The 22,650-nt window shown below is 40.5% G+C and overlaps 1 protein-coding gene across 4 annotated transcripts in view; it reads right to left on the reverse strand.

Moving 5' to 3' along the window:
- Nucleotides 1-22,650, reverse strand: part of CNNM2 (cyclin and CBS domain divalent metal cation transport mediator 2) — a 182,733-nt gene that overhangs the window by 9,477 nt on the left and 150,606 nt on the right. For 2 of the 4 annotated variants that reach the window (XM_016425392.2, XM_001369087.4), the window contains 3 exons: nt 11,750-11,843; nt 10,399-10,464; nt 324-508 (listed from right to left, as the gene is read on the reverse strand). In XM_016425392.2, the coding sequence (XP_016280878.1) occupies nt 324-508; nt 10,399-10,464; nt 11,750-11,843 (345 nt within the window). Of the gene's footprint in view, nt 1-323; nt 509-10,398; nt 10,465-11,749; nt 11,844-13,075; nt 21,646-22,650 lie in introns of those variants that run through there. The other 2 variants (XM_001369115.4, XM_056804582.1) reach the window with 2 other exon arrangements.

Below are 22,650 nucleotides of genomic sequence, written 5' to 3' on the forward strand. Positions count from 1 at the left end.
CAGTCCATTCTGGCCTTCATCCTCCTCTGCTCCCTGGGCCCAAAAGACACACCCTGACACACACAAGCATACGATGCCAGAGAGGCAGCACTCCTGGTCCAGTCTTTGTCCTGCAGGTCACAGCTCTGGACTCACGTTCAATAGACCCTTATTGAAATGAACCAACTCCTGAAATCACAAAATGGACATTTCCTTTGCCAACTCTGGTTATCGTGGGAAAGGTAAACAACCAGCACATTGTGTCAGCAGATCAGGGCACGGGTTCCCACAAACAAGTTTTCTGCTAAGTTTTTGCTTCTTAAGACAGGTCACTCTTCTCCTACCTTCACAAACTGAATGTCTGAGAGGGCTCTCACTGAGTAATCAGGAACGTACACTTGAAGAAAAGATGAATTAAGCTGATTGTTGCTATTCCCTAGAGCTGGGGTCACAGCATCAATCCGGTCACTTCTACTGAGAGAATCAGAATGATTCAAGCCGCACGGACGAGGAGGTGACTTGTTTTCAGCTGTAAAAGGAGGTAAAACACACAACTTTAATCGGGATAGTAGTAGCCACTGAAATCAGCTTTGTTTTCCATTTGAAACTACCTTTCAATATACATACCTGGCCGGCTATGGCCAGCCTGGCATATGTCAGTGCGTAAGTCTGACTGAACAAGTCACAACTTTGGGAACCGGACCCACTGGCTGGTCTGGTCTATGGAGCCCAGCTCTTTCAGGAGGCTTGCTAGGAATGGGATCCTTAGGGATGTGTATTTGCTGACACCAAAAATGGGATCCAGAGATAGATAATGTCCCAGTTAACTATTAAAGCTGTCTTCAGAACAATTGACTCTTCAAAATTCACTACAAATGATCACTTTTTAATCTTTTACTACTAATATACTATTTCATTCCCCATATATCTCCCATGCCCTAATCCTATCATCCAGCACCTGGCTCCAATAGCACACCTTACACTTACTTACCCTTGGGACTATTATGAAGACAGGCAAGGACCAAGCCTTTATTAATGCTTACTGGGTTCCAGGCACTATCCTAGGCATGATGGATGCAAACACAAAAAAGAAAGATAATCCCAGCCCTCAAGGAATTTACAGTCTCATGGGGCAAGCAATGCACAAAAGGGAACTAGAAAGCAACAGGATGGGAAGGCGAAGAAAAGAAAGTCTGAAGCACAGTCAGGAGCGGAATGAAGCTTGGCTATACATGGCCCTTCCACAAAATGGAGGCCCCACTAATGGGAGAAGGGGTCAGTAGAGCAGAGGGATGTTCCAGGGTAGGAAGGTCCCACCATCTGGGGATAATGGAGTTCCAGGGTGAGACTGCAGATGAAGCAAGATGTTGAAATCCAAAACGTCAGAAGCGCAGCCAGGAGCAAAATGAAGGTTGAAAATACTAGAAGTTTTCCTTTAAAAAACAAGTCTGGCAGATCTCTCTCATAAGAACAAAAGAAACTGAAGATGAACTGAGTCTAAATTTTCTTTTTCTTACTGAAATGAACCTCTTAACAATTTTTAGTAATAATTAAAATTCCATTTAGCTGCTGCTACTTCAAGATTTCTTCCACTTTTACATTTCAAATACAATCTGAACAATACATCTTTACTGAGTTTTTTTTTTTGAAAATTTTAATTAGTCAATTTAGAACATTTTTTCTTGATTACAAGAATCACATTCCTTCCCTCCCCTCTCCCCACCCCTTGCCGTAGCCAGCGCACAATTCCACTGGGTTTTACACGTGTCCTTGATCAAAACCTATTTTCATGTTGTTGGAGTTTGCATTAGGATGTTCATTTAGAGTCTACGAGTCTACATCCCCAATCATATCCCCCTCAGCCCATGTAAACAAGCAGTTGTTTTTCTTCTGTTTTTCTATTCCCATAGTGTTTCCTCTGGATGTGGATAGCGTTCTTTTTCGCAGATCCCTCCAGGTTGTTCAGGATCACTGCATTACCACTAATGGAGAAATCCATTACATTCGTTTGTGCCACAGTGTATCAGTCTCTGTGTACAATGTTCTCCTGGTTCTGCTCCTTTCACTCTGTATCAATTCCTGGAGGTCATTCCAGTTCACGTGGAATTCCTCCAGTTCATTATTCCTTTGAGCACAATAGTATTCCATCACCAGCATATACCACAATTTGTTCAGCCATTCCCCAATTGGAGGACATCCCCTCATTTTCCAATTTTTTGCCACCACAAAGAGCGCAGCTATGAATATTTTTGTACAAGTCTTTTTCCTTATGATCTCTTTGGGGTACATACCCAGCAGTGCTATGGCTGGATCAAAGGACAGACAGTCTTTTAGTGCCCTTTGGGCTAGTTTCAAATTGCCTTTCAGAATGGTTGGATCAATTCACAACTCCACCACAACTGCATTAATGCCCCGACTTTGACACCTCCCCTCCAACATTCATTACTTTCCTTTGCTGTCATGTTAACCAATCCGATAGGTGTGAAGTGGTACCTCAGAGTTGTTTTGATCTGCATCTCTCTGATTATAAGATTTAGAACACTTTTTCATGTGCTTATTAATAGTTTTAATTTCTTTTTCTGAAAATTGTCTATTCATGTCCCTTGCCCCATTTATCAATTGGGGAACAATTTGATTTTTTGTACAATTGATTTAGCTCTTTATAAATTTGAGTAATTAGACTTTTGTCAGAGTTTTTTGTTATGAAGATTTTTTTTCCCAATTTGTTGCTTCCCTTCCAATTTTGGTTGCATTGGTTTTGTTTGTACAAAAACTTTTAATTTTAATGTAATCAAAATTATTTTACATTTTATAATTTTTTCTAACTCTTGCTTGGTCTTAAAATCTTTCCTTTCTGTGAATTTTAAAACGACTCCGCCCTACTCAGACCTTTACATTTCCCAAAGATCTTACACATACACTATTCTGTGTTCATCTAATTTACTTATAGTTTCCTTCTTTATATTCAAGTCATTCATCTATTCTGAGTTTATCTTAGTGTAGGGAGTGATGTTGATTGAAACCCAATCTCTCCCATACTGTCTTTGAATTTTCCCAGCAGTCTTTATCAAATAGTGGGTTCTTGTCCCCAAAACTGGAATCTTTGGGCTTATCATAGACTGTCTTGTTGAGGTCACTTACCGAAGTCTATTCCACTGATCCTCCTTTCCATCTCTCAGCCAGTACCATATTGTTTTGATGACCACTGCTTTATAATATAGTTTGAGGTCTGGTACTGCTAGGCCACCTTCCTTCACATTTTTTTTCATTACTTTCCTGGATATCCTTGATTTTTTTGTTCTTCCAAATGAACTTTGTTATGTTTTTTTTCTAATTCAGTAAAAAGGTTACTTGGTAGTTCGATGGGTATGGTACTAAATAGGTAAATTAGTTTGGGTAGGATTGTCATTTTTATTCTGTTAGCTCATCCTACCCATGAGCAATTAATGTTTTTCCAATTATTTAGATCTAGTTTTAATTGTGTGGAAAGTGTTTTGTAGTTGTGCTCATATAGTTCCCATGTTTGTCTTGTAAGTATTCATCCATATCACCTAAATTGCCATATAATTGGGCAAAAGTTTTTAATGATTGCCTTAATTTCCTCTTCATTAGAGGTGAGGTCTGTTTTCATCTTTGATCCTGTTAATTTGGTTTTCTTCTTTCTTTTTTTTAAAATTAGATTGACCAGTACTTTGTCTATTTTATTTGTTTTTTCAAAGTACCAACTTCTAGTCTTATTTACTAATTCAATAGTTCTTTTACTTTCAATTTTATTGATTTCTCCTTTAATTTTTAGGATCTCTAATTTATTTTTTATCAGAGGATTTTTAATTTGTTCACTTTCTAGTTTTTTAATTTGCATGCCCAATTCATTGACCTCTGCCCTCCCTAATTTGTTAATATATGAACTCAAGGATATAAATTTCCCACTAAGTACTGCTTTGGCTGTATCCCATAGATTTTGAAAGGATGTCTCATCATTGCCATTTTCTTCAATGAAATTATTGTTTCTATGATTTGTTCTTTAACCAATTTTGGAGAATTGTATTATTTAATTTCCAATTAATTTTTTATTTCCCTCTCAGTGTACCCTTACTAATTATTATTTTTATTGCATTGTGATCTGAAAAGGTTGCATTTGTTATTTCTGTTCTTTTGCACTTGTTTGCCATGTTTTTTATGCCCTAGTACATGGTCAATCTTTGTGAATGTACCATGTGCTGCTGAAAAGGAGGTGTATTCCTTTTTGTCCCTATTTTTTCCACATATCTACTAACTCTAATTTTTCTAAGATTTCATTTGCTTCTCTTACCTGTTTCTTATTTATTTTTTCATTTAATTTATCTAGATCTGATAGAGGAAAGTTCATGTTTCCTACTAGTTTAATTTTTCTATCTATTTTATCCTTGAGCTCCACTAGTTTCTCCTTTAGAAATGTGGATGCTATGCCACTTGGTGTATACATGTTGAGTACTGGTATTTCCTCACTGTATATACTGCCTTTTATCAGGACCTTCCCTATCCCTTTTAATCAGGTCTATTTTTTACTTTGGCTTTGTCAGATATTATGATTGCAACTCCTGCCTTCTTTTTCTCAGTTATTGCCCAATAGATTTTGCTATATTCGCATACCTTTACCCTGTGCGTGTCTACCTTCCTCATGTATGGTTTATTGTAGACAACATATGGTAGGATTATTGGTTTCCAATCCACTCTGCTATTTGCTTCCATTTTATGGGTGAGTCCATTCCATTCACATTCAGAGTTATGATTACCAGCTGTGTATTTCCCAGCATTTTGATTTCCACTCCTAACCCTGCTGCCCTTTCTTCTTTCACTATTTCTTTCTACATAAGTATTTTGTTTTTAATCAGTCCCCCTAATTCTCACCCTTATTTTACTTCCTTTTCTACCCCCCCTCCCTTCTTATTCCCCTCTTATTTTCTTTACCATCTTTTTAACCTACCCCTCCCTCATATTGTTTCCCTCCCCACCAGTCCATTTGCTACCCTTCTACTTCTCTATAGGGTGTGAATCAATTCTCTTCCACAATAGATCTGATTGTTCTTCCCTCTTTGAGTCAATTTCAATGCATGTAAGAATTAAGTATTTCCTATCTCCAATCTCTTTACCCTTCCAGTGTATTGGTGTTCTCCCCCACTCTCACCATGTGCTTCTTTATGACATATAAATTTACCTCATTTTGTTTCTTTTCCCATTTCCCTTAGTATTAATCTATTTTTTACCTTTAGTTATATATACATATGTATGTGTGTGTGTGTGTATATATACACACACACACACAAATACACACACATATATATGTCTTGGTATTTCATCCTATATAGTTTGTCACTGTTCCCTCTAAGTATAATTCTTCTAGCTACCCAGGTGATAATAACAATTTTTAAGAGTTACCAATATTCTCTTTTCTTGTAGGGATACAAATCATTTTAACTTATTGGGTACCTTAAAAAAAGGGCTTTTTGGGTTTTTTTTCCCCTTTCTTAATTACCTTTTGGTGATTCCCTTGAGTTCTGTGTTTGGGTATCAAATTTTCTGTTCTAGTCCGGTCTTTATGAATGCTTGGAAGTCTTATATTTTATTAAATGACCATACTTTCCCCTGTAAGAATATAGTCAATTTTGCTGGATAGTTGGTTCTTGGTTGTAGACCTAGTTCCCTTGCTTTCTGGAATATTATATTCCATGCCTTTTGGTCCTTCAGTGTAGATGTAGCCAGATCCTGTGTTATCCTAAATGGTTCCATGGTTTTTGAATGCCTTCTTTGTAGCAGCCTTTAATAATTTTTTCCCTTGGTTTGGTAGTTAAGTACAGGAGGTAATCTGTGGATTCTTTCCATTTCCACTTTTCCCTCTTGCTCTAGAATGTGGGGGCAGTTTTTTTGGATAATTTCCTGTAGAATGACATCTAGGATTTTTCTTTTGTCATGATCTTCTGGTAGTCCAATGATTCTGAGGTTGTCTCTCCTTGACCTGTTTTCTAGATCTTCTATTTTGTGGATGAGGTGTTTCATATTTTCCTCAATTTTTTCATTCTTTTGATTTTGTTTTATAGTTTCCTGCTGCCTTGTGAAGTTGTTTGCTTCTAGTTGTTGAATTCTAGTTTTTAAAGACTGAATTTCATCCCTAGGCTTTTTGGTCATCCTTCTCCTTCTGGTCTGATTTTCTTTGGAGGTCATCTTTCATCTCCTTTGCCTCATCTTTCATCTCCTTGGTCTCATTTTCAAGCTGATTAATTTTGGCTTTCAAGACACTATTTTCTGTTTCCAGATGATTTATTTTACTTTTTAAGCTCTTTTCGCAGTTGTCTTCAGCCTCTCTTAATTTTTTTTTTTATTATATTTTGAGTTCTTCCAAAGCCTATGTCCAATTTGCTGGAGTTTCTGTGTTTTTGCTTGGTGTTCCTTGTTACTCCTGTGTTCCATTTTTCTCTTTGTTCATTGCCTGGATAGAAGCTGTTGATTGTAATTTCTTTTTCTGTTGTTTACTCATATTCTCCCCCCGCCACACACCCCCGTGGTCTTTCTCCTCTCATTATGTGCTAGATCCATGGGTTTGGGCTGTTCTGTCTTCAAGGGGCTTCTTCTCTGTTCTGCTGATTGATCAGATTAGTCAGATCATCCTCAGCTGACAGTAGAAGCTGAAAAGGAGCTGAACTTCCCGCCAAGGTTGTTGTCTGTAGTTTGTTGCAGCTTTTGCCCTTGGAGTTTGATGAGCAAGGCTTTCAGATCAGTCTGTTAAGTTGGGTTCAGGAGGAGGGTTCCCTCGCTCTGTCCTGTTGTTAGATTTGGTTTTCAGTCCCCTTGAAGCATTGTGTTTTTGATTGGTGAGGAAGGGTTTATGGAGGTCTGAACTGTTGCTATCTCTAAACTGCCATCTTGACCAAGCCTGTTTACTGAGTTCTTACTAAGTGTATTCAAGGACATCTGCACTCTGGAAGATCTTAGAACAGGAAGGGCCTTTGTTTTAGCTTTTCTCCTCCTACAAGAACCCTTATAATGATATGTCTTACAAAAAGCAATCTAACTTGTGTTTGATGACTTTAAGTGATGGGGAACTCACTACAGCTAAGTAGGTCAAAGAGCTAGCATATGTCCTTAGAATCTTTGCTTCCAAACCCAGTCTTCAGCCTACTGTACTTGCTTCCAGTTCTGTGCTCTTAAGCTAAATAGAATCTACCTACTGTGTTCTATATAATAGCCCTTCAAATGCCTGAAGGCAGTGATCACACTTCCCTCAGGTCTCCCCCCACCCCTCTTCTTTTCTGAACTATATTATTCAAGTTCCTTCAATCGTTCTTCATAGACATTTTCCAGTTTTTTCACCAATCTGGATTCCTTTCCTCTGGACATTCTCCAATTTGTCAATATTTTTCTTGAAATATGAACCACCCTGACCTGAATGTAACACTTCAGAAGGGCACTGGTTAGTAAAGGGGACAGGAAGGTCCAAGATTACAATGAAGTGATAATTTATTTAGCAGTCACATTAAAATGTTAAGCAACTAAATCCTTTTAGTGCCTGCCCACAAAAATAGCTATTAAATGCAGGTTTCCACATTTTGTACTTGGGAAATATATATTTTTTAAACTAGGCTTTTGTATTCATCAAGGTTAAATTTCACCTTTCTGGTCTGAGGCCATTGTTCCAACCTTATTTTAAACCTCAAACCTTTGCTGCTGGCATCCAACAAAATATTCACATTTCCCAGTTTTATGGAAATTTGGTAATCATACTTGTTATGTCTTCATTCATGTTACTGATAAAAAAAACATTTTGAAAGTGCCAGCTACCCCTGAGCTCTTAAACCTACCCTTTTAGGAACCCAGCCTCCCTGTGGACAATGCTTTGTTAAGCAATTCAATTCAATAAGCATTTATTAAGTGTCTAAAGGTATACCAGACACTGTGGGGCTACAGAAGAAAATGAAACATTTTTAGCCCTCAAGGAGCTTACACTCAAGTGTTCTTTGGGCTATGGTTGTCCAACCTGCTTCAAATTTACCTTCATCTACTACTATTCAGCCAACATTAAGCTATTTTGTCTATAAAGACATCACAATAACTTGAAAATGCTTAACTGAAATCAAGATATACTATGTCTTCAGCATTTCCCCAATGTCTTAATCTTTTTTTAAAAAGAATAAATTAAGCACAAGAACATAAGAAATTAGTTTGGCATGATTTTTTTAGTGAACTCATACTGGTACCTAGTGATTATTGCTTTTTTTCCCAGGATCACAAACCATTCATTTAGAAAGTCATCTGAGAGTATTATTTGGGAATAAACATCAAATTTACCACTCCACAGAGGCTTTCAGAATCTACATTTTGGGGGAAAATCAGGTAATCTAGCCATCTCTAATATTGTGGTCCCTCTCCTTTTCACCACAAAATCTCTTCTGCAAGTTCTTCAGTACTCTCATGTACAATTAATTTGAGTATGGAAATTTGAATTCCTTTTAAGCAGCTAAGAATTTTCCTACTATCTATGGCTTCAGTTATCTTTTCAACAACACATTTATTCTACCCATTATATTTTGATGATCATTTTTCTTGATAGAGAAGAAAGAAGCAAAAGAGGATGAGTAATTTTTTCTTAATAAAACTACCATCTCCTAACAGCGGTCCTTTCCCTTCCTCATCATATATATATATATATATACTTGCATATATATGTATGTAAAGATGCTTCTCTTGTCTTAACTTTGACTACCTTTATATTTTTACTTAGTAATATCCCCTAACTTTTGTATATATTCTTTAAAAATCATTTAAAAGAGAACTCTCTGTATAGCAAACACTTAGTTACATAGGCATATCCACTTTTTACATATTGGAATAATTTGTAATTACATAGGCAGAATTTATTTTTAGTTCCTTATATTATTAACTTTTTAGTCTCAGCTACATAATCATGTCTATCATTTCTCTGAATTTTCTGAAATATGCTTTCCTGAAGTCTAAAATACATTTTCTTTTAAGTATGCAAAAACTTTTTTTTAACTGGGTGGCTCAGTTATGTGCCATGACTTTTCTTTCATCAAATGGCTTCAAAATTTAGAGTGGGGGAAAAAAGAAGACCCCAGAAATAAAGTGGGGTTGGGGGAGAAGGGAGATCTGTCACTGGGGAAATGATCTTGGAAATTAAGAAGCAAAAGTACTACAATGCAATTTGAGAACAAGGCTAAGAAAATCCTACGGTCATTAAAATATTAAACTTCAAATAGCATTTTCTTTCTAGGACCCTGTGGGGAAAGAGTGGTGCCTGTCTCCAAGTTTGGCTAAGAGAGAGGGTAGAAGTCGTCTGCATGGAGACTATAACCAAAACGTGCAATGATAGATTCAAAATGGCAGATATGCTAGCTCTCACTATAGTAATGTCTTTAAATTTTCAAGTTAAAAAGAGCTAAGAAAAACAATGGGGTCAGTAATCTTGCATTGGCATCTGGATTCAGAGAGGCCTTGGTTCAAATCTCCTTGCCCCTAAATATACCAAACTAGCAACAAAGCTTTTATAAACAGATGAGCATAGGGCATGCATGCTTACTTCTGTTCCCAACATTAATGTTTGAGCATTTTATTATACTAGGAACAAGTAAAGCATAAGAGATATGGGTAAGTTAACATTTTTGCCAGCTCTAAAATTCTAGAATTTAAAGTTGCAACTCTACAAAGGAAAGCCACGTCATTTTAATTAAAGAAAGATTAAGTCTTTTCTTTTTAACAGCTGGAAGCCTTCGCTAGGCATGAGCAGCCTCCCCTGCAGGGCTCTAATCAGCCGTTTGTTAGGAATGTGCCCAATACTAATTTCAGAACAAAGCTGGAGAGCCCAAGGGAAGAGAGGGGCACCTGTCCAGCAGACCAAGCATGGATGCTAGGAAAGGTGCCAGAGCAAGGATGGAGAAAATTGGGCCAACATGACAGTGTACACCATCTATAGGATGCTGCTCTCTCAGCAGGGAACCTGCACTTTGTTTCCTCCAGTGCAATGTAATAAGAAGAGTACTTCAAGACTTCCATGTTTGGGGGGTTGGGTGGGCCCTCAGGTCTGCACATTTCCCACAGGACATCTGTGCCCTTCCCAAAGCCAGGGCTAGCTCTGCCCTGCGCTGCTGCTCTGGGAAACAGAATAAGCTCGGTTATCCATTCAGACCATGCTCAAAATGCTTTTCATTCCCTTTCGTGTCATACTCCTTTGCAGAAATTCCCTCCCCTCTCCCTCGCCTCAAGCCCGGCCTGTGTGTCTGCATGCTGGTGTCCTGCTCCTTCCCTGGCTGGCTTGGCCCTTTCCTGGAGAACTCGCTGCACTGTCAAAGCAAGGCAAGGTGGAATGGGGGTGGGGAAGGGCAAGGGGACCCGTCATGAGCATTAACAAAAAGAAGCATGCAGAATTACCTGGAGAACCTGCTGCTAACAACTCTGTTCTGTTGACAACAAAGGTACGAGACAGGGACAAAGGAACTGAAAAAGGGAGAGAACAAGGGTGAGACTCTGTCAAAAGTTGAGGAAGGAAATGTATTCGGTTAGAGGAGAAAAGCCGGTTCCTGCTCTCTAGGAATTCAGAAGCGTTAATAACCTCTAGAAACATGAAGGCTCTATAGTCTCTATGATAAAGAAACCCAGCTGCTTTCAAAGAGAAGGAAGAGGAGGAGAAAGAAAGCATTCCTTTTCCTCTTCACTAACCCATAAATCTCTTAAGCTATTTAACACCCAATTCCAGTTTACATTTCAAAACATGCTGTTCTGAAGGACTTACAAACACACATGGCAATGCAAGAGGGTAACAGTTAGTCCAGCCAACAAAAGACCATAAAGTGAACAAGTGCCAAACTGGGACTGGGGACATTTTCAACTCAAGGAAGAAAAAAACAAGCATTTAACCCACAAACTTGGCAGCATCACTGTCTTCTGCAAGCAGTTTGCTGCTGCTCTCTTGGCTTCCATTTTTAATTAGTCCAATTATAAATGATCTGACCTGCCACGCCTCAAATCCTTTTCAGAAGAAGGAGGCAGGCTATACATCCTAAACAAACAAACAGAGGTTATCATCCCCCTGCATTTCCCTTTTGTTAAACACTAGAAAGCATTCCTTGGGACAGACTTTCCAAGGAGCTGGCGGTGGCCCTCTAATGCACGAGGTCCCCAGGCCCTGGGCAGGGCTTATTGTCTGTTTATGTTCCTCAGTCAGCAGGGGTGGGGGTGGGGGTGGGGGTCGGTGAGGGCAGCGGTCCCCGGTCTCCACCCCCTTCTATGGACGGGGCTCTCGAGCCGTGCCGCTGGTCCAGCCACTACCCCATGTGACCCCGGGCTGTTCTGGGTGCAGGAGGGCAGCACTGGAATGACCAAATGACCACAAACATTCCTGGCCACGTTCCTGGGACAAGCGGCGAGCGAGACTCCGGCCTCTCTCCCCGTCCACCACCTGGCAGGGCCACCCCCAACCCCACTCCCACAGCCCGTCCCCCTACGCGGGCTTCCCTGCTTCCCCTCACGGCCAGAGTCATTGGGGCCAGGCAGCCCTGAGGGCGGAGGGCGCAGGGCCACCACTAGGTCCCCAGCGCGGGCAAGGCTGGCTCCAGCGCGAGCTTCCTGCCCCAACCCGCACGGTGGCGCCCGAGCACCACCTCTGGTGACGCCCCCGCCGAGGGGCCAGGGGAACTCACTGAGGCCAGCTGCTGGCCCCGGAGCCCAGCTGACCTAGGGGGGTGGCGGTGGCGGGAAGGTGGCTGCTGCGGCCGGCACCTACCTGGAGCCGCCGTGAGCGCCATCACGCCGTAGTAGGAAAAAGCGCTTGCTTCAAACTTCATCCCTTCTTTCCCAGCTTCAACTTCCACTTTCCCCTGTGGGGGGAACACAACAGGATGGTGTCAGGGCCCCGCCCCGCCCCAGCCCCCCAACCACCTCGAAACCCCTTCGGGCTGTGACAAAGTCCTCCCGGGCCCTGGGAGCTCCTCTGGGCTGACTGCTTAACTTAGGTCTACCTCAGGGGCCTTATCAGTAAAATGGGGATAACTACCTGCCCCATCCATCCCATCCCTTCACTCCACCTCCGCTTCGAAAAGGGCCAAAGTGAAGCGTTTCAAAAAATGAAATTTGGTCTTGGCTACTGTTTCGGCCACATAAAGTGTCTTTCATTTTCAGCCAGTCGCTGCGCAGTCATATATACAGATACATCTCTATAGTGACACATGGATCCTACCTCCAGTCACGTTTTTATAATTTTAAAGGGAAAAGAGAAAAAAAAGAGAAAAAGAGAAAAAACTAATTTTCAACAACCTTCATGAAATGTCACGTCCGTTCCAAAAACTGCTGGTTTTGCACAGCCGCGGCCCTTTCTTCTAGAGGCCCAGGCTTGGCGCTGGACAGGTCCCACCCTTCACGGACTGACACGTAACGGGAGACTCTTGAAATGGCTTGTCTACCGTCACATGGGGCCGGAATGGTCTTCTGATGCTCTGCGGGGGGCTTTTCCTACCAAGCTATGGAAACCACGCTGTCTGAAAGCCGAGGCTTGGGAGTATGGCACCCAGCGCGGGCGGCGGAGCCAAGCCCAGTCCTTGGGCGGCGCCAGGGCTGCTGGCTTTGCTGCGCAGGGCCCTCCCAGGCTTCCCAGGCAACCCCGGACCCTCACTGGGTGCCAAAGCCCTCCAGACCTCCCTCTCTTCACCACCAAGGAGGGCAGCCCTTCTCTTCCCCGCTGTGCCCCCCAGGAGACCTTCTACACTTCATTTGGATGGAAAGTCAAATTCTGGGCCTAAAAGAAGGATGGGGAGGATCCCCGCGGCCACTGCCACCTGCCAAAGGGCTTGCGAGGGAGCCGCACCGCCCCTCTCCCAGCTCACTCTCAAAGTCATCCCAGGCCCCAGCTTGGCCCAGAGTTTCCCCTCAGAGCCGCAGGGCCAGAGAACGGCAGAGGGGGCAGAACAGAATCCATCCCTTCCCATCAGCGAGGAGGGAAGGAGAGAAGGAAGGGCAAACCCTGGGCCTTTGGTCCTATGAATCCCCTGGGCAAGCTTCCTTCTGCAGGGCAGATTGGGAAGGCCGCTGACAAGGTTCCGAGTCAAGCGGAAGAAGCGCCTGCGAGAAGGGCCCAGTGGGCAGGGGAGGTTCCTGGTCAAGCTCAGCCCGCTACTTTTGCTCAATTTGTCTTTTTTCCTTTCTTTATTATTCTCTTTTTTTAAAAGGTGGCTTGCTGTGTAGGGAAGTGCGGAGGGAGGTATCCGGAAATGAGGGGGATACAAAAGCAAAGCCAGCAAGTAGGTCAGGAAGGGTCGCTAGGTGGCCCGGGGATTCAGCACCAGGCCTGGAGTCCCAAAGATCTGAGCTTCAACATGGCCTCAGACACTTACTAGTTTTGTGACCCAGAGCAAGTCGCAGAATAAAAACCACTTTAAGGCAGGCAGGAGCCAGATTTTGAGGTGTTACAAGTCAAAACACCTGTTTACCTCAGTTTCCTTATCTATAAAATGGGCTGGAAAAGGAAATGGCAAATCTACAGAGCATCTTTGCCCAGACAATCCCAAATGGGGTCACAAAGAGTTGGACACAACTGAAAAAACTGAACCACAACAGCACGTCAGGAACTATGCCAATTCTGGGAATTCAAAGGCAAAGACAAATACACCGAAAAATAAATATACAACAGATACAAAGAAGATATAGAATGATTTCTAAGGGGGAGGGCATTGCCAACTGGTGGTGAAGGTGGGAGAGGTAGACCAGGAGAGGATTCCTGTTGGATCAGCAAGTGAGCGGAACAAAATGAAAGGGAGCTACAGATATTGGAGGATGGTGAGGAGAAGGGAACAACCCAGGCCTAGGAAACAGCAAGTTGGCAATTTGCAAAAAAGTCTCAAAAGGTAGGTTCAACTTCTTTGGGAAACAATTTAGAACTATCTCCCAAAAGGCACTAAACTGCATATTTTTCTGATGTAGCAATACTACAACTTTGCCTATAGTCCAAAGAAATAAAAGAAAGGGAAAAAATTATAAATACAGAAAATATGCATAGCAGTTCTATTTGCTGTAGCAAAGAACAGAAACTGAGAAGTGTCCATCAATTGGTAGATTGCTGAACAAATTATGATGGCTTATGAACATAATGGAATATTATTGTATAGTAAGGAAATGATGGAAAAGGATGATTTCAGGGAAGCCTAGGAAGCCTTATATGAACTGATTAAGAGTGAAATGAGCAGAACCAACAGAACTATTTAATAAAAACAATACTTTAGAGAAAGATAATTCTGAAAGATTTAAGTAATAAATAAAATGTCAGGCTTTAGAGGACTGATTAGCTACCTCCTGACAGGTGATGGATTCAAGATGCAGAATGAGATATATTTCTGGATATGATCAATGTGTGAATTTGTTCTGGGTTTTGTTCTTTTTTTTTCTTCCAATGAAAGGATGCTAGTAACAGTACTGTCAAGGAAGGAAGAAAAAAAGGAAGGAAAGAAGAACAGATATAGAGTCATTAAAACATTTTTTCAAAAATTCACAGAAGAAAATTCAAAAGGAAACACATGATCAGAACAGCTACATCTATTATATACATACTTACAAAGAAAAGCAAACTAACAAATTCAGTTTCAGGTGCTATCTTTATTTTGTGTATAGAAGTACTCATTTTATTTGGTATAAAATTCCAAATAAAAACCGTATTTTAAGGTAGGCTGTAGCCAGATTGTGAGGTGTTAAAAACAGAAGTCTGTATTTTAATCCTAGAAGAGGGAGCCACAAGTGGCATGGCAGATTTGTGCTATAGGAATATCAATTTGGCAGGTTTATGGAGGATAAGAGAGAGAAGAGACTAGAAGTTAGGAGGCAAGAAGTGATGAGGGCCTGATATATGGTGATGGTCATGTGAATGGAAAGATGGGGATGGCTATAAGAGATTTTGAGCATCAGTTGGAGGAACAAAGAATATCTAGCCTGGAGAAGAAAAGACTTAGGGGAAGGGCATCAGAGCTGTCTTTAAATATTTAAAGGGATACCATGTGAAAGAGGGTTTAGATCTGTTTTCTTTGGCTCCAAAGTACAGAACTCAGACCAAATGATGGAAATTTCAGAGAAACAGAATTTGGTTCCATATAAAGAAAAGCTTCCTAACAATTAATGTTAACCCAAAATAGAATGGTCTGGCATTCTGGAGTGGTCTGATAAAAGGTGCTTGTTGTAAGAAGGGACTCTAGATGACTTTTGAGGTCTCTTTCACTTCTGAGATGCAATCTATGGTCCTCTATCATAAGCCAAATATAATAAAATCTTATAAATACTACATGATCATGTGTAATAAGTAATGAGGTAAAGTAAATCAGAGGAAACGAATATCAGGGAAGGCCTCACAGAATATGTAGGATTTTAACTGAGCCTTAAAGGATGGGTAGAATTTAAACAGATGAAGAAAAGAAAGAGGGCAATTCCACAGAGGTAAGAATGATCCCATGGCCTCAGACTAAAAGGGAAGATGGCACAATAAACTACACTATGAGCGATGCCAGTGTGGAACAAAAGGGGTAGGTGTCATGCAAACTAGATTGATCTTTTGAGAAACAGGACATATTAGCCTTAGCCATATACCTTCTCTGCTCAGTACCTTGCTTCCTCTCCTTACTCTATCTCGTTTCTAGAATTGCTTGAATGTGCCACGTCCTGGGAATAATCTATCGCAAGTTTATGGAGAAATCTCTGTTCCTGTTATTGTTCAAAGACCTCTGGGTATGAGGATCTCTGGTGAGATCCCTGGCGGTATCGCTTATCTATTCTTCTTCATCCCACTATAGTCTTTCATTCTGGTTCCATTTTAGAGGGGCTAACACTGCCTCAGTTTTTTGTTTGTTTGTTTTTGTTTTGTGGTGGGTTTTTTGCGGGGAGAGGATAGATGTTGCTCTGATTCCTTCTTCCATGCTCCCTGAGGGTTTTCATGGTTAAAGCACATGGTCTTCTCTACGTTATCACATCTAAAAGGGCAGCTAGGTGGTGTAGTGGACAGAGAGCCAGACTTGGAATAACGAAGACAGTAATACAGATTTCACTTGCACATTTATTAGCTGTGTTACTCCGATAATTTAGGCTACCTCACCTCTGTCTGCCACAGTTTTCTTTATATGTAAAAAGGGGATAATACTAATACCTACCTCACAAGATTGTTGTGAGAATTAAAGTACTTTGCAAATCTTAAAAGTCCTATATAAATGCTGTTACTACTACTACTGATTGACTGATCCAATGCTGGCTTTTCTGAAATCCCTTTTACATCTCAGTAATGGATTGCAGTATGTCTATCTAAGAAGGTCCAAGTAATTATGCGGGGAGATTTCTGATAAACTCAGATGTTACTTTTATTGAAATATTTTGTTTTATATGACCTTCCTCTCTGAATACATCACCCCCACCACACACACACTCTGAGCGCCACTACATTTTAGAAAAACCAACCAATACATTAATTGTGTCTGAGAGTATATGCATGGTCCACTCCCTGGGCAAAGAATGGAGGGAAGTCTGTTTTTCAACCCTTCTCCAGTCAAGCTTAGTTATTGCAGACTGTTCAGTTTTGTTTTCTAAACTTGGGTTTTAAGACTTATAGAGCATATAATGGTACATACTAGAACAAATTCATGAGTGGAATGGAACATAGAATGGTATATAATAGGATGAATTAATAAGTGGAATGGAACTGTAAGAATAGTACCTAGGATGCTTAAATCCTGAATGAATTAAAGATTATAAAAAACTCTTAAAGCCACAAAAATCTTTTTAAAATTATGATCATTGAGTAAGTTAACTACAAAGAGATAAGCCTGCTATTTGGTATGAATGGGATTATAATAAAAATGACAGAAGTAAAATCAGAACTTAACTGCTACATTTTCTCTTTTAAAATGATGTTCAATATGAAAACAAAAATTATTCGCAGTGAACTAAAACTCAAGATAAGGAGACAGGTGATAGCTGTCTTAATGAGTTCAAGTCATCTGGCTCAGATGAATTCTATACCAGAGTAATGCACTATTTGTTATCTTTGAGGAATGATGAAAAACTGGAGGGAAGTGATGTAATTGGACATGGGACAATAACTTGATTTTTAAAATTGGTAGAAAGGTAGATCCCATCAAACTATAGACAAGTAAGTCCACTATTCAGATGTCAATGTTCCAATGGATCCATGATCTCAGTTGGATACTAACTGCAAGATGGATGATTATAAGGAAGGTTGTTAGAGGTTTTCTTTTAAGAGATCGATAAAATAATATCTAGGTAAGAGTACTGTGGGAAAGGCTTCATGATAAATGATAAACACTGTTAATTAATGACACTCACAAATATAAAATACTGTTGGGAACTTTGCCTCAAAGAGAAGTAAGTCCTGGTAATTTTTCAAGCTGTTTGAGAGTGGAATGGACTGCACTGCATCCCGAGGTATCACAGCCTACCCTCGCCCCCATTTGAGGATGATGTAGTGGGGATTCATGCTGTTACGGTGAGTGTGTCTAACTCTGTGATAAACCTACAGTAGCACTCCCTAACAACACTGCAGATTCTTCTCTGTGAATGTAGCCATTTCCTCCTCTACATCCCAGGGACTGGAGTCCTAATGACCCTTAACACTTTCTAAGCACCGCTGCACCACTCCAAGGGCTTGTCCTTTCTCTCCTGCTGTATGTGCAGGCCACTTCCCCTGGGAACTGGTCTCTTCTTAATCCCTTGAATGTTTGTACTTTCTCAGATGGTGCCAATGGAGAAAACCTGCATCTACAGTATGTACGGTGCCTTTTGAGGTCCACATCCTAACCCATCAAACTGGGTGTGTGGGCAGGGAACTGAGAGCTAACAATGAAGAAAACTTGGTGTTATTTGTAGATAAGTGCAAACCTGCAAGAGAGAAACTCTAGTTCTGGTAAGGAAATTTGTTGTTTTCTGCGAACACATTTTATAGTGAAAAGAAACTAATCAAACACTTCTGTGGTCCTTGCTGATAGGTTTCCCCTTTTTCTTCTTGTGTATAAACAATATTATTATCTCTCTGTCAGGGAGAACTCATTAAATTGACAAGTCTAGTTTCTTTTTATACTTCTATTACCAGAGTCAATTAACTGAGAACTTTTCTTTTTACTTAAATTCATAAAAAAAATTGAAATTGAGTTTGAATTTTTAAAATACATGAGAAATTTATATCTTACATTTGACTCCAAGGACCCAGAGTCAGCAAATATTTTCATATGGAAATTCCTTTGACTAAGGCCAAAGGTTATAAACAATTAGCATTGAGTTTAGAAGTAAAAAATGAAATCTAATTAGTGAACTGGCTAATTCTTTCTCACTGTAAAGATTTGCATTCAGCCTATATTAATACATACATATTAAGTCTCTTAAAAAGACAAACATAGATAAAAACACAAGCCTTTTGATCCAGGCTCAGAGGGACACCATCCTTCTTATTAGTTTGAAGTTTTAAAATTGTTTACAGGAAGCTAGGGTTCGGACAAGGAGGGCAGGGAGACAGGCTGGGCAAAAGGAGAGATCAGAGGGGCAATAGCCACGGCTGGGGTTATATTGTAATTAAAGAAAAGATATTCCTTACATAGCATGACTTGTTTTCTAACTCTGTGTCACTAAGGTTTGGGTTGTGGGCTGGTTTCCAGTTTTGTTTCACAGAGGGTACTGCGCTATTTATTGAGTGCTGGGCCAGTGAAGGCGACAGAGTGCTTAGATTAGAAACCACCTGTAGCCCTTCGCTGGCAGTCCAGCATAAGCTAAACTAACTTTCTAGGAGAATATTTCAGGAAATAATTTATTTTAATTACATTTTTTAAAACCAGCAGAAATTCATCTTTTCTCCCTATATCTCTAAGCTCCCCCACTGAAGACTAGATAAAAACTGCTACAATGTCTAGTGAGGCAAAGAAAATGTTCTAGCTGGAGAGAAGGCAGTTAAGTGGCACAATAAGTAGAATGCTGGGGCCTGGAGCGAAGAGGATCCAAGTTCAAATCTGGCCTTAGACACTGATTAGCTGTGTGGCCCTGAGCAAGTAATATAACCCTTACTTGTCTCAGTTTCCCCAGCTGTAAAATGGGGATAAAAACAGCACCTACCTCAAGAAGGTTGTTGTGAGGATCAAACGAGACAACATTTGCAAAGTGCTTCGTACCCACCATGGAGAAGGCACTCTGTAAATGCTGAAGCCCCCACACTCACACTTGTACCTGCAGGTAGGCCACACGGTTCATCATTAGTCGCCACAAGAGCCGCTCATTCTCTCAAAGTTGTTTGTCTTGACCTGATTGATGTCATTGTCCAAGTCGTTCTCCTGCTTCTATTCACTTCATTCTCCACCCGTTTACATAACTTTTCACAGGCTCCTTTTCATCATAGCACAGTCATATCCACCACATTCATTCACCACAACCTGCTCATCCATTCCTCGGCGGACAGACCCAGCACCACATTCGCACTTTTTGCCACAGAGCTCTAAATATTTTTGCACATCCTTAGAATTTGTTTTCCTTCTGACTTATCCCTCCCTTCAACCGCCCTCCTTCTAATCCCCCCTCCCCATTTCCATACTGAGTAAGATGCACGCACAACTGTATGTGTATTCCCTCTTTGACAATCCCCATGAGAATGCATTTCAAGTGTCAGCCACTCCTTTCCTTGTCTGTATAACTATCTATTTTCTTACCCTGAGTAGAGAGAATAATTTCCCCTGATCTTCTTTTCCCTTCCCCCACAGTGTATTCCTTCCCTCCTTTCTTTCCATTTTTCTCTCAAGATCATCAGGACGTAACAGAACCACTTGTAGGCCTTCAGTCTCTAACTCTGACCCCAGGGACGATAGGGTTCAGTGAGGAACATATGTATCATCTCCCTGGGTGAGAATGTCAGCGGTTTATTCTTGTTTGGTCCTTTATTGCTGTTCAATTAGGTTTACATTTTTATGCTTCTCTTAACTACTGTGTTTGAATTTTAAAGTTTTTTTTTCATCAGGAATGTCGGAAGTCTCTATTTCATTAAAAATTCATTTTCAGGGGTAGCCGGGTAGCTCAGTGGATTGAGAGTCAGGCCTAGAGACAGGAGGTCCTAGGTTCAAATCCGGCCTCAGACACTTTCCAGCTGTGTGACCCTGGGCAAGTCACTTAACCTCCATTGCCTAGCCCTTACCACTCTTCTGCCTTGGAGCCAATACTCAGTATTGACTCCAAGACGGAAGGTAAGGGTTTAAAAAAAAAATTCATTTTCTTCCCTTTAGGACTATACTTAGTTTTGCTACATAAGTTATTCTTGGCTATAAGTCTATATCCTTTACCTTCTACCATATGGTATTCTAATCTCTCCACTCCTAGATACTGACTGCTAAAATCATGTGTGATCCTCACTGTGACTCTTAAGTAATGAATTCTTTCTGGCTACTTGTAGTATTTTTTTCCTTTGACCTGGCAGTTCTGGAATTTGGTCAGCATGTTCTTAGGAATTTTCATTTTGAAGTTGCTTTCAGAAGGTTACTGGTGGATTATTTCTATTTCCACTTTGCCCTTTGGTTCTGACAGATCTAGGCAGCTTTCTTTGTCGATTTCTTGAAATGTGATGTCTAGGTTCTTTGTTTGGTTATGGCATTCAGAAAGCCCAACTTGTCTTGAGCTTTTTCTCCTACATCTGTCTTCTAGATTAGTTGCTTTTACTATTAGATACTTTATACTTATTTGTTTAATCTTCCACAACTCTTATTTCTCTTTCAAATTTTCCTCTCATTTCATTGATAAAAACATTTTTAAATTTTAAAAAATTCTTCATCTCTTCCAAGAATTCTAGTGGAGCGTTGAGGCCAAGGTGTATTTTACTTTGAAGCTTTTCTGGTAGGTATTTTGGAGGAGTTCTCTTCTCCTAGGTTTGTATGTTGAGCATCCCAGGCACCGTAATACATTTTTTTTTATGGTGGGATTCTTTTTGTTTTTTGTTTGTTCATTCTTCCAAATTATTTCTTCACTTCAGTCTTAATGTTAGTACCAGGTTTGGTGTCCTTCTGAAGGTAAGGTCTGAGATGGGCCCGATTCTACTTTCTAAAGGTACTTCTCATTGACTATTCAGGCTGAGGGCCTGCAAGCTTTCAGTAGTAATAATAATAATTATAATTAACATTTATATAGTGCTTACTATTTGTCTGGTACTGATTCATTACTGCAAGTTCCTGTCTTGGGTTCAAATCTGAGAAATGGTAGACAGCTGTTGGACTCAACCAAGGTCAGTCAGGCAGTTGGGAAGCTCTGCTGGTTCGGAGGGACATGACTGCAGGCTCCCCTTTGGTCTGAGACTCTTACCCTGGTTCTTCCTCTGCTGGCTTGAGAGACCCATAGCTTTTGCTTGCTTCTGAACCTGCTCCTTTCTTGATGCATTACTTTTGGCTTCCCCAGCTGAGAATGCCACCCACAGTCCTTGTGATATGGAACTGGGTAATGGGCAACTAAGCTGCCAGTTGGCATGGGTCCCTTAAAATTGACTTGGCATGGGTCTGGAGATACCCTGGGAAGGTTGTCTGATTGTTCAGGCAAATAGCCTCTCTCTGTATTGGAATGTTCCTCACATGGTGCTTCCCACCAGAGTTCATTCCTCATGTTCACAGATCACTTGGTTGTGAATCTAGGCTGGAAGAAATGACATTATAACTTAAAAAAAAAAAAACCCTTACCTTCCTTCTTGGGATCAATACTATGTATTGGTTCTAAGGCAGAAGAGTGGTAAGGGCTATTCAATGGGGGTTAAGTGACTTGCCCAGGGTCACACAGCTAGGAAGTGTCTGAGGTCAGATTAGAACCCAGGATCTCCTCATCTCTAGGCCTGACTCTCAATCCACTGGGATACCTAACTGCCCCGATAGTTCTTGAAAGAGCTAAAATCACCCAATTCTATCATTTTTATTCATTTTTCTAAACAGCACCAGCTTAGTACTCATTACTAGGAAATTCTCTTAACCAGTAATGTACCCACTTTATAAATCCCATGGCATTATCAATACAAATCTGAAAAACAGGATGGATCTGTTAAGATTGCTTAACATAAAGGTATTCAAGTATAAGTACTCATATAAAATATCTTACTAAAAGAATAATATATTTATTAACTAGTCAAATTGTTAAGTAGACAGAGATCCAAAAACATGCCTATTATATTAGAATCTTATTATGTAGTGGACAGAGTTCTAGTCTTAGACCTAGGAAGCCTCAGCTTTAAATCCTGTCTCCATCATATATATATATATACACTACCTCTGAGACCACAGACAAGTAAGTCACTTAACCAATTAGTGTCTCCTCCAGGACTGTGTTAAAGAAAAGTTGTCAAGCTACAACGGTGTAGGAATTTTCCACCCTACAATTGAAAATCATAAGCTATTGGGGGTGAATTAATTCTCTTCTGAGATTTTAAGAAGGGAAAGAGAAAAGAGGATAAAAGGAATACACATGTGGAGAAAGGAGGAAAAAGAGGGTGATAGGCTATTTCTCACAACTGGGATATGTGAGAAGGGTATACAAATATGGATGAAAGGGCGGACAGAATGGGTTATCAGATGAACCTCACTCTCATCTGAAGCATTACAAAAAAGGGTTGAACAGACATAGTTTGGTATAGAAACAAATCAAACTCAATAG

The sequence above is a fragment of the Monodelphis domestica genome, chromosome 1 (genome assembly GCF_027887165.1).
Source record: "Monodelphis domestica isolate mMonDom1 chromosome 1, mMonDom1.pri, whole genome shotgun sequence".
Classification (NCBI taxonomy): Eukaryota; Metazoa; Chordata; class Mammalia; order Didelphimorphia; family Didelphidae; genus Monodelphis; species Monodelphis domestica.